Source organism: Meriones unguiculatus, chromosome 15 (assembly GCF_030254825.1).
Source record: "Meriones unguiculatus strain TT.TT164.6M chromosome 15, Bangor_MerUng_6.1, whole genome shotgun sequence".
NCBI lineage: Eukaryota > Metazoa > Chordata > Mammalia > Rodentia > Muridae > Meriones > Meriones unguiculatus.
Genome location: NC_083362.1, coordinates 69,328,459 through 69,341,263, shown reverse-complemented (window position 1 = coordinate 69,341,263; position 12,805 = coordinate 69,328,459). Strand labels below are relative to the sequence as shown.

At 40.7% G+C, this 12,805-nt stretch overlaps 1 protein-coding gene across 3 annotated transcripts in view; it reads left to right on the top strand.

Moving 5' to 3' along the window:
- Sphkap (SPHK1 interactor, AKAP domain containing) overlaps positions 1 to 12,312 on the top strand; it is a 129,766-nt gene extending 117,454 nt beyond the window's left edge. For 2 of the 3 annotated variants that reach the window (XM_021657576.2, XM_021657577.2), the window contains 5 exons: positions 306 to 491; positions 2,267 to 2,353; positions 4,506 to 4,558; positions 4,652 to 4,836; positions 10,470 to 12,312. In XM_021657576.2, the coding sequence (XP_021513251.2) occupies positions 306 to 491; positions 2,267 to 2,353; positions 4,506 to 4,558; positions 4,652 to 4,836; positions 10,470 to 10,613 (655 nt within the window). In that variant the 3' untranslated portion in view covers positions 10,614 to 12,312. The remainder of the gene's footprint in view (positions 1 to 305; positions 492 to 2,266; positions 2,354 to 4,505; positions 4,559 to 4,651; positions 4,837 to 10,469) is intronic. The other variant, XM_021657578.2, reaches the window with a different exon arrangement.
- Positions 12,313 to 12,805: the final 493 nt, after the last annotated feature.

Below are 12,805 nucleotides of genomic sequence, written 5' to 3'. Positions count from 1 at the left end.
CTGGATATTCTACATCAGTCACTAGCACTCGGCTCCATTTTTAGCAAGAAATATCCTGGGGAGAATTTTTTTATAGTTTAATTGTGTATGTGTATGTGTGTGTGTGCATATATAACACATACACACATATATAGTATAATTCTATAGTATAATTTTTCTATAGTATACATTAATAAGGAATTGGGCACAAGGCTGCTTTTCGACTGGTGTGCGGAGACACAGGCTCATTGGTGCCCAATGTGGGCTCTGAGAATAGCTCCATGTTGCACCTTCTCTCTTTGCTAATAATATCTTGATGTCCCCAGTGACAGCCTTGAGACCAGAGAGGAATCAGAAGTGGATGTTTTGAAAGAAGCCCAACCCCCGGATGAGTCCCCGAACCCTCACAGCAGCAGTGAGGAGAGTACAGGCAGCTGGTCCCAGCTGGCCAATGAAGATGACAACCCAGATGATGCAAGTAGCTTTCTGCAGCTCAGCGAACGATCCATGAGGTACCTACTTCCCCTTCCCTTGGCTTCCTAAGGAAGTTGACATCAACAAAGATTTCCAACAACTCATGTCATGGTTCAGTACTATGTGCTGTTAATAGAACAGGAAAGAGAAAAGAGAAAGAAAGAAAGAAAGAAAGAAAGAAAGAAAGAAAGAAAGAAAGAAAGAAAGAAAGAAAGAAAGAAAGAAAGAAAGAAAGGAAAGAAAGAAAGAAAATGTGTGTGGTGGGGGAGGCCCCCAGTTGATGAAGGTCCCTGCCTATCCTGATTGAGCTAAAAACTATCTTAATATCTAGTTATGACTTGACCACCTTGCCCACATTTAATAGTTAGCTGTGATTTCTTCCTCAAATGTCACAGCAGGTATACTGTTAGTTTTCATGTAAGCTTGTGTTACACTACCTGGGTTTGAACTTTCTTTCTGATTCATTTACATTTCAGATGCAACACAGGCTGGGTTTATATGAAGCAAGTGTTTCCATGCTGTTGTACTGCTTGCCCTGACTTTTCCCTTCCTTTATCTCCTGTGCCCTCCTTATTGTTTCTGGAAAAGCTAGCATCTAGCTGTAACCGCTAGAGTGAGCTTCTCTGCCCAAAGTCTTTTGGAATCCAGGCCAAACAGACCAGAGACTGTCCAGAGAGGCTGGCTGGAAAGTGAGACTGAAATATCTTGGTGTGGATAAAAGATTTTTGAAAGTTCTATTTCTGACAGCACAATCTAAGAGTTAGGAACATTTTACATTAAGTAAGTGGTTTCAAATTTTAAATATTCCCACAAAATGTTATAAAATAGATACAAAGAAGCAAAGACAACTTGAATCTTTGGACTTTGAGTGTCAGGCTTCAGAGTGTTTCTTTCACCAGTGTCTTGCCTAAAACTCCAGACAAGAACTTTAAGATTGAAGAGTCTTCTCGGTGAGTCACATGAACATGAAGGAACAAAGCCCCATTGCATGACGCACGAGCAGGCACTATTGCCAAACCTTGCTCAGGAGAGGTATTGTTGGAAAATGCAGGAAGTATGAGAAGACTCAGTAAGTTTGAAACAAATTGGATAGGTTTTATTTCACAAGTACAGACAGAGTCTAAAAATCGTCTTGGCAGTACTGTTTCAGAGAGCATATTCTAGGCTCATAAGTAGGCCATATGTTAATTGCACAACTTACAATAATGATATCATACGCAATATTCTTTCTCTATGAGACACAAGGTATCACATTTCGCTCCTTTTCGGAGGCTGAAAGAACAAAGCCTTACCCAACTTTGTATTTGTAAATTCCATAGTCCTCCAGGAAAACAAGAAGTTAGATGTATGTTCTATGGAATCCTGTGGAATATCCCTAAGAATATTTCTCCATATAGCAAAGGGAGACCATGGGTCTCTGACTTCTTTCTAGATTCAAGAAGCAGGCAGAGAGGTGTTAGGGTGTTTACCCTAGTGACATTTTCAGAAGTATATTCACCCCTGTAAGCACATCAGTGTCAAGGAGTCAAGGATAAACACCCTCTCCCTAACCAGAATGAAGAAGTAAAGAGAAATGTTATTACCAGCTATGTATGACTCACTGGGTATCAGTAGTACTGTCATAATGTACTTGGATTCTACCTTCTGTCTGCCTTTAATTTGGTCAAACATCAATACGGATGCAGAAGGTCAGGCACAAACCTGCCGTGCCTTGGGGAACGACTAAGGACCCCTCCCTACAATGGAACATCAGTGTCAGCAGCGTGGCCAAGGGTGGAGACGGGCATTAATATGTAAACTTTTGCTTTGTCAGCAATGGCAACAGTAGTGCCACTAGCAGTCTTGGCATTATGGACCTGGACATTTATCAGGAAAGCATACCGTCTTCTCCCATGATTAAGTAAGTAGCCACGTGACTCAGTGACCAACAGCACCACTCCAATTCCATCTGGCAATCCATCGTGATCATAAAGGTCGTGCCCAGCCACCAGTTCATTCTGTCTGTTCCACTGTGCTTCCATGTCACTGGAGTGGAGGACTAAGGCCTAGAATACGCCCAAACCCATCACTACCTGCTTCCTTGATTTCAAACCTGTCCCTTACAATATAGTCATTGCAGATAAAGTTGACCAGTATTATCAGAAGCACATGTCATCTTACCTGATTTGATTTACAGAAACAACAAACAAACAAAACCATTGAATTGTACCATGGCTCCCGCAGGCAGAAGACTACTCAATAGCTTTTTCTATAGAACATGGGCATTTCAGCAAAATTAGATATGAGTGGCTTTTCCTTTGCTTGTGGACACTGGGGTTACCACAATGTATCTGATGTCATTGCTTGCCAGGAGAGAGATGTCATCACCATGCAGTAACTCTGGCCTTCTCAGAGAACAAAAGAAAGAGGTTCTTGGAAATGTACTACATAAAATGACACAGAACGGGAGGGCCACCTGAAGCCGTGGCTACTTCTAAAATTTGTGATTTTTCTGGAAAATTAACTGAATTGGTCATGATGACTTAGAATATAATTTGGGTATTCCAAACTAAAAAAGCTGTATTGGTCTAATGATGATTCCTAATGTATTTCTCTCTGGCTAACTGCAGATTAATTGATTTTATTTCACCACTGAATAAGCGTATTCTTCAGTGATTGAAGGTCCTCACAACCCTTCATTGTTTTAATACCTACAAGCAAACATGAACACACACATGAACTTTTTTAGGAGAAATTAAAACAAATTCAACAAAAAATTATTTGCAATAGATTAATATTTCTCCTTTGAAACACATTAATGTAGCATGTTCACCATCTTTTTTTTGTAATATGAAACTATGACTTCAAGCAAAGCTTGTGTTGAGGGAAAGCTAAGATCACTTCCATCCCATCATTACTTAGTATCAGAAATTGCACCTTTCCCTTGCACGGTTTATGTGCTACCTGCAAAGGGAGCAAGCAGAGTTGCTGAACCCTTAGGAAATTGACATCCCTGCAAATTAGATATGAATGGAAGATTGGATACACTCTTTCTCTCAACTGCAATGAAATTTACCTCACTAGTGGAATTTATCCATACAGTGGAATGCATTAGCCAGATCTTAGCAGCAACAGAGAACAGAAGAAAACAATCTATCCCCCCCCCCAAAAAACAGAAAGGAAAACAAAAAACATTTCTAAAATTTCTAAAAGCCTCATTCCTAATTTCTAGAAACTAGAAAAACAAAGGACATACACAGGCTTCCCCAGATGATTACTTATTTTCAGCTACCGAGTTATACGGCCTTATTTCAGAAGTTTTTACTGGGTCTCCCCGCTACATACAGGGGTCTATAATATGTACACACCATGCAAAAACAAACAAACAACAAAACCTCCAATAGTAAACATAACCCTGGCTAAGGAGAGGCTCAGTCAGGGTTATGAGATATTCATTGTGGGGAATCCGCAGCCTGTTCTACCTCCACCAAATAAAAACAATGGAAAAGAATAGATTCTACTATTGTGACATTCTGTCGTACTGTTTAAGTTTTACAGCTTGTTGACCGTCCTTATTCCAGCTCACAGAACAATCGACACGTAAAACGTATCTTCCTACTTTAAAACTCAAATGTACTTTGTTGTCACAGTACAGAGACATACACAGTGACAAAATGGAAAAATATGGTCCATTAAGAGACAGGTAAAATGGAGGAGAATAACTCTTCAAATTAAAGCTGGTTCCTTGAAATCTCTCTTTAGCTGTTCAGCCTTATGGAGGTTTGTGGAAAGGGAGTTCAAAAGAAAATAAAGATAAAATTCTCAGAATCTCCCCCACTGACTGTCCTAACTAATGCCATTCAAGATACATGGGACTTCTCTTTGGTGGTGGGAAACATTAATTACAGACCCAACCATTTTATGTACTACCCACTTGGATCTTCTTTGTTCTGTGAAAACCATAAGAATGAGTTCTAGATGTTTGTAGCTCAGAAAGACCCATCACATCATCTTCCATTACAGCTTATTCTTGCAAAGCATTACCAACCGTATACTGTTGTTTTCTCCCAAAGCGAATTAGTAGAAGAAAAGGAGATTCTTAAGGAACAGTCAGAAAGCGTAAAGGGTAAGCCAAGTTCCCATCCTTTTGACACACAATTGTGTGGTGTGGGGGTGTCCCTTTGGAAAGCAGAGTAAGGTTGTGGTTGTGTCTGTTCAGAACATGTCTCTGGGCTGCCAGGAAGAGCAGCCAGCCCCCAGAGGAGCCTGTTGGTGATCAACTTTGACCTGGAGCCAGGGTGCCCTGATGCTGAGCTTCGAGCCACGCTGCAGTGGATAGCCGCCTCAGAACTTGGGATCCCAACCATCTACTTTAAGAAATCTCAGGAGAGCAGAATTGAAAAGGTACCATGTTGTGTCTGTGCTTTTTACCTCGGCTGGAAACCCCGTGAATGCCTATTTAATCTGTAGGAACTTCAAGTGTTTAATGCTGATTTCTCTCAACCAAAAAACAAAATCTTGCAAATACTTTCAGGACCCCAGCTGTCACAGCCCATTCACCATCACCACTGCATTGACCTTCGGTCTCTTAAATAGTTGGCAGTAAAGAGAAAAGGAACTGAGGAAAGAGCAGCTTCTCAACATTTTGAAAAGTATTTTGTTATATTCCTAAACCCTGACTTTGCTACAAAACCCTCCTGAGTAATTCCTTAATTAAAAACTGTCTCTCAGTTAAATAACATTAGGATTGCAATGGGCAATTTCACTCTAACGTTCAGGGCCAAATATCCTGAGATAAGAAAGACCCTTATGTTCTTGCCTATGCTCTCTGAAACTAGAATAGTTTCAGAGTCTCTGGGACCCCAGGCAGTTGGATGGGCTGCTAGAGAGATCTTTCCCCACACCTTCTCCCACTTCCAGCTCTCTTCAGCCAGCAATTTGTTCTTCTTTTCATGTTCAAGTCCACCCAAGCCAGCTGGCGAAGTTGTCCTTCCTTTGTTGGCAAAGCCATAACTGGCTCACCAGCTGATAAACTCTCCAGTCAGTCTTTCCACCCCTAGTCTTCCCAGTGCAGAGGATGGACAAGGAGAGCATAATCCATGCATCACCCTGGACTCCTCCCACGTCATACCCAGTTCCAGGGGAGGGAATGGAGAACATTCTCAGGGGACAGTGTTCCCAGGTTCACATAAAGGGTTGGTTTTGTATCTCTAGCACTTCCCTGAATAAAAGCATCCCCTGGTGTACTTTCATGTGGTATGCTAATTAAACTGATAGTCATTTATACCACCTCCTTAAAGGGGCAGTCACTTTTCATGCATGTATGTCTAATAAATTCCCCATTGTTGCCGGGTGGTATTTTATTGATGCTATACGCAATCCACAGCTTAGTTTGGTATTTCTTTACATCTACCAGGTTTTCAATTGTAAAGCGAATGCCTGTCTTTGTTAATAACCGTTTCTGCGAAGTCAGAGGTTTCACTGCTGTTATCAGGAAAAACACTAGGTGACCTTTCACATATTCCTATCAGTTAGCTCAAGGGACTTACATATAAATGATGCAGTCTGGAGGACTGAGATTTCCAGGTTTTGTTCTGAGTCAATGAGGGCTTTCTGCATACCGTGGCTTTGATACAAATGGGCATCACCCTTGGTTGTCTGTGACTGGACTGGTTAAATAAAGAACACTTACATGACACTTGGACATTCTTTCCTCGGTAGTGAGGTCAGAGCCTCAATTCTATTTGTTTTCACTTAGACCAGTAGTTAAGTGGTCACGTTTAAGGGTGTGGGAAAGAGCAGTAAAGATAGGGTGCAAAATCAGCAATCATTACCTCCTCATCTCAGAGAAGAGAGACCCTCAGTTCAGAAAACGCACTTTCCACTGTCACTCAGAATCAAGCACATCCTTGAGTGAACACCCTATATCTTTTCGTTGCTGTTGTTCTGTGTTCGTTTGAAACAAGGTCTCATGTAGTCCAAACTGGCCTTGAATTCTCTGTGAGGCAGGTGATAACCTTGAACTTCTTTTAATTTTAATTATGCACATTGGGAGTGAGGTGGTCGTATGCACATGGGTGTCAGTGCTCCGAAAGGTCGGAAGAGAGTGTCTGACCCCATGGACTTACAGGGTATTGTGAGTTGCCCAATATGGGTAACAGGAACAGAACTTGGGCCCTCTGCAGTATGCTCTTCACTAGCGATCCATCCCTCCAGCACCAACCTTGAACTTCTGACCTTTATGCCTCAACCTCTCATGTGGTGGGATTATAATCATGTGCCAGCTTGTGTTGTTCTGGGAACTGATGCCTGGTTTCATGAATGTGAAACCAGGACACCTGCAACCGAGTTACATCCTCAGTCCAGAAACCTAAGTCTTTATTTCTGGGAATGCTGACCTAATTTTCTCAGCAATTAATTTAGTCAATATGTATCCAGTTATGATGGTCTCAGCTGACTAACCTTTCTGCTTTGTGAAAACAGGCCTGTGGCAAAGGGGAGGAGGGTGTCATGAGCAATAGCACAACTCATGTTTCATGGGAAAATTTGGCCTTGGACCTGGAAGGCCCTTAAGGACAGCAAAAGATGAATCCCATAAAAGGCAAATTCCAAGTACCCCAGATGCCCAGTGCATTGTCAGTTGTCTAATGATTCATGGTGCCTTTATTTCTGGGCCTCCCCATTCCTTTGTATTTTGTTTAATCATTAGAAGGCTACATGCCCTTGAATATCATACATTCAAAACATCCATCAAACATTCCTAGAGTACCTTCTCCATGCTGGTACTGTCTCAAGCTCCAGGGCTGAGGTAGCAAAAGAGACAAAAGTTCCTGCCATCTCAGAGCTTGCATTTCAGTTCCAGAAGCACCACCAATTGTCTCCAGAACACAGGAGAAGGGTATTGTTTGTAAACAGCCATCTGGAGATAGCACAGTGTGGATTCAGTAAGGAAATTAACATTCGTCTAGGAAGTTGGTGTCTAAGCCACACACATTCGCCACTCAAATGCATAGGTTCCTTCCATCCATTCAAAACCACTATGAAAGTCTATGAACTTTTCCAGGGGAAGGCTCCTGACACTTCTGACACCTGATAACCTCAAACAGTTCACAAAGGTAGTTCTCTACAACCTTGGCATCAGGTGAATTTAATCCAGTTAACTGAAAGCAAAATAAATAAAGTCATTAGCAAAATTTATAAAACCAATTTTTAACTGCTACTTTCCAAGGTTTATTGAGGGTTTTTTGTTTGTTTATTTTTTAAATGCAGATTTCATGGTTTTTGAGCTATCTTCCTTCTCTAAAAATTGAATGAGCCTCTGAGCTCTAATAAGCCAATGTCTGGCATCACATGGCATCCAGCTCAACTTTAAACTTCCCATGAGAAGCGTTTCCTTTCCTTGGAAGCAGTGTGTGAAAAGGAGCTTGCAGAAGGAGGACATAGACCCTTACCTTCCTGTGGAAGTGAGAGTTGGAGCAGAAATGGCTTCACCTCTAATTTCTTGTTCTAGTCTACAAACAAAGTGGTGGGAGGGGGAGATGAAAGGAAACACTGATGACATTGACTGTTGACTCAAGTCCCCTTCTGCATAAACACGAGGACAAACTCCAGCTAAAGTGCCAGCTGTAAACAAACACCTAAGAAAGAAAGAGGAAGGGGATGTACCGATTGGATCCTGAGGGGTTTTGTTTGTAAATTTAAAAAATGCATTAATTATTACATTAATCCTTTCATCAGAAATCTCAAATTAGGAAGTGTTAGAATCACCCCAGGAAGCCTTCCAAACCCAGAGCCTTAGCAGTTAGTTCAGAATCTCCACTGGAAGTAAGACCCAACCCCAGGCTCTGGTGGAGGTCTAGAATGCCAGGATCCAGCCCAAGTTCAGAATAAGAGTTTTATAGGCCATAATTTCGGGGACAGAGTAGGGACCCTCTCACTCTGCTTAATGAAGTCTGATTTCTGTCTTGGAGCAAAAGATGGTGACAGCTTTCAGTATGCATTGAATGCATAAAAAAAAAAAATCACAGAGCTTGCTGCAATTCCCATTATTGCAGTATGAGTTGTAAACTATCAAATCTACAAAATGCACCTGGGAATACAAAGGTCTGCTACCTAATGAGGTGTTTCTTCAGGTGAGTGTGCTGGCAATAAGCTGTCACAGAATATAGACGCTCTTAAGTTGTTTGTTGTTTGTTTTTAAGTCTACAGTCTGTGTTGTCTACAGAAAGAGAATTTAATTACTGATTGTGAAATGTCAGTACAGAATGGAATTTATTGTTGTTTGTTTGTTAGTAGAGCAGGCTAAAAATCCAAATCCCTGACATACGAAAGCCGATTATGACCATAACACAAGCAGGCTTAATGAAAGCTCTAGGGTCAATTTGCTAGATTGTAGCTCTAAAAATAGGACAATAAACTGGTCCTGGTGGTGGCAGCTTGTAAATCCTGGATACTGGGAGGTAGGGGAACTGAGGCAGGAAAACTGCCCCAGCTTGGTTCAGCTTGGACCACAGAGTTTATGGTGACCTCAAGCAATGTAGTGATTGTCTCAAAACACAAAGCTGAAAGAAGGTTGGAGATAAAACACATGAGTTCTCAAAAGCTTAATATCCAGGCTATGGATATCTGTCTATTCCTCAGACTTCAAGTAAGACCTAAGAAAGGTTAATGAATTGAATTATTCAGATGGGCTAGCCTCCTCCCCTCCCTTAATTCACATTGTCATTAATACCCTAAAGCCTCCTGTTTCCACTCTTGTTCTATCCAACACATGACCTGAGTTTATATACACACTAAAATGTAAGTAACAGTTGACATAATCATTCTTAGGTGTCTCCATAAACCAGCCACCGGGACCATTCGTTCCTTGGGTGGGGGGGGGAGCATTTGCATTATAAGCAAAGCCTCCCAGTAAAGGTTTCCCATCTGTCCCTAAAGTGTCAGGATCAGGCAGAGAAGGAACCAGACAGGGTGCAGAGGCATCCCAGACAACTAGTGATCGCTCTAAAACTACCACAGAGACACATGGAGCTACATAAGCTGGACTTCTATTGTCGTCATGAGTATAGAGGGGAGGTCACGATTACACCACCTTAGGGACGTGTGTGCCTGCTGCCAGTCATCACCACGTGATGAGAGACATGCCCTGTGACCATCTTCTATTTAGAAACTCGCTGCTGCCGATTCCCACTCCAGGACCTGTGGCCTTTAGCGATCTTCATAAAGTTTTATTTCAGTAGAGAGGAAGGAACAGTCATTTAGGTACGCATGTTTGTTTTTCTTCTTGATTATATGTGTGTAAACATGCTACCTAAAACTGAAGAATAATTTTAGTAGTGGGCTTATCTTCAATGATGTTGGATGTCTGCATGTATTTCTTGAGAAGTTAAAATGCACCTGACTCCCTTTACCCATCTATCCTTTCTGTCAGCAAATATTCATTGACTCTTTACTGCAGGCAAAGAAAACCATGGCTGAGATGGTGCCCTACTCTGGGGAGATCAGTAGCTTTAACAGAATGAACAGCTGCCTTCCTTTACAAGAACCTAAAACTCTTTAGGACAATATTTATGTTTACAGATACTTAAAATATTCCATTTTTTAATCTAGATGATTGCTTTATTTAGACTCTGCCAATAAAGAGTGAATAAAAAAAAAGAATTTAAAGACTCAGCCAAACTATGATCTTAGCGTTTTTAACAAATAACACTCTCCTTCTCATAAGATGCCACCAGATTCTTAGGGTACCCACTCAGTTGATATGCTGAGTAGAAAATCGTTCTCTCTGATCCTGACCCTAAAATGGAGAGAATTGTAAAGAACATTGGCACACACCGAGGTACTACCCATTGTCCCCAAATCTTATGAACAGAACCGCAAAATGGAAGGAATGTATTATCTGAAACGTCTTAAAAGGAAACCAACTGTCTTAAAAATGTCCCCGGAGACTCAGAGCCCCAGTCTTTGGAAGGGTTCTTCAATGAGATGCTGATGAGGACACTATGATGCGTGAGTCCTAACTCTGTGTCTTATTTTAGTTTCTAGATGTTGTGAAGCTTGTTCATCAGAAGCACTGGAAGGTGGGGGATATATTTCATGCTGTTGTCCAGTACTGCAAACTGCACGCGGAGCAGAAAGAGGGGACCCCAAGTCTCTTTGACTGGCTCCTGGAACTAGGATAAGCCAAGCGCACCCTTCAATGAATTTCCTTCCTCTGTCCCAGCTTAGGTTACAGTGGTTTGTGCTGAACACTCTGAACTTTCTCGATACACAGCATCCCATCAGCAGAACTATTTCAAAATCTGCTCCAGTATCATGTACAGGGAATAAGTCTGAAAGAATGTGAAATATGGCTCTGTCTTAATCAATATCACCATGAGCGTGTCCAAAGGGGCTTGTATGAGAACGGCTTCAAAAAGAGATACTTCAGTGAGGCCCAAATAGGAAAGTTTATAACAAGCCCATCCTCCAGAAAAGCTACACTCCCATATACATCACAAGACAGAGTGATCAATAATGTCTTCAGCTATGTGAATCAAACAGATACAAAGTTATCAGGTCACAGTAATTCTATAAATTATGCTAAAAACTTCATTGCACTTTGCTTAACGGGTACAGGGGTTGTCCACCCAAAGAAATACTTAGGATACAGTTAAAAGTTTCCATGCCTTTATGTGAAAGAGTTCCACTCTCGGACCACTATCGATGGATGCTAACATGCATGGACCCCACGTGAGATGATTTCATTTATTTGCAGAGAGGTTGACTTTCTAACTGTCCCTGAGCTCTTCAAAAAAAAAAAAAAAAAAAAAACTAATGTCATTCCATGGGGAAAGGGAAGCTCAAGGTCGCCTTTGTTCCTATCACTCACACTTATTACTTGGGTAAAATTATTATGGAAGCCTTGCCTAAAGGCAAACTTTCAAAAGTAAACGGTAAAATAAATAATGGTCTTTTGAGATAAAATAAGCTTATGTATCTGATTATATGAGAAATATAATTTTATTTTATTGTAAATTGTGGAGAGATTATCTATCTAATATATTAAGTTGTCTTAGAGCTTCATAAACCATGAAGCGATTGCTGTGTTGAGTTTGGGGGCATCATGAAGCTTGGTGGTTGATTGTACAATGAATGTGCTGATATCTGTATAGCCGATATGCTTCTCCAAAGATGTCTGTAATGATGGATGCAGGGTAATGTCCTTGTGCTTGATAAGGCCAGTTAGGAATGCAGACTTCCTAACATTAAAGTTAGAGAAATAGAAGCCTTTAATCCATTTTTTTAATTATATTAGAAATGTACTCCTTTGAAAAGTCAAAGTATCTATATGACCCTAAAAGTCTTCTTCCCTTCTATCTAAATATGCTACAGTCATTTTTATTTTCTCAATCAGAAATATGTTTAGTATGTATCTTCTGAAACACAATGCTTTTATTCTATTTTTAAAGCTTACAGAATAACTCTAAATGTGAATCAGGCCCCACATCATCAATGCCAGCATATCTGGTCTATCTATCATATCCTAAGACTCCAAAAAAAGCTTCCTAGCAAGCCATTGCCACCCCCCCCCGACAGGAATCTTCTTCAGACCTCAGCAGGCATTTATTATGAAGACAGTCCAGATTTAGGTGTATGTTCAATCTGTCGCATTAACCAGGTTTTGAAACCTAGCTATCATCTCTACTGAATTGTGCGTGTTTCTTTGTGCTAATATGTGGGCAATGAGATTTTTACTGTCTTAACAATCCCAGAATATTGTGTGTAAACTCTTGTTGTGCTTGAATAAATGTTTACTTATCCTCCAAAGCACAAATATTGGATGTAATCGTGTGTTGTACCTAATGTTGCAAAGTAATCAATAAATTTCTGTTGCAAAATTGTTGATCTGTCTTTTCTCCTAGGACACAGCACTTAAAGGGCTTTATGTAAAAACTGTAAAAAAGAAATAGTTACATTGTGAGTAGATGAAGATTAGTGTACCTTAGATAAGATTTTCTGTCCTGATTTCAATTTTTTATTAATACATGTTTAAGACAATTTGTCAGCATAGGGAATGTTCACCATAAACCATTGTTTCTCCACCTTGACACTGTTCACATTTGGAACAAGATAAATTTTTGATGTGGGATATTGGATGCGCATCTTGACCTCTCCCAATTAGATACTGATAATTGCCTCTTCCTGACTGTAGCAATCAAGGATGCCTCCTGATATTGCCAAATGACACTCAGGAAATAGTCAAGGCTGGTTAAAGACCAACCAGCGTAACAAATGAAGCACATGAACAGGACCTGAGCCCCACTAAGTAAATGAGGAGCCGAATCCTCTAGTCTAAGGAGTCTCAATAAGGACCAGAAAGCCAGGCATCCCC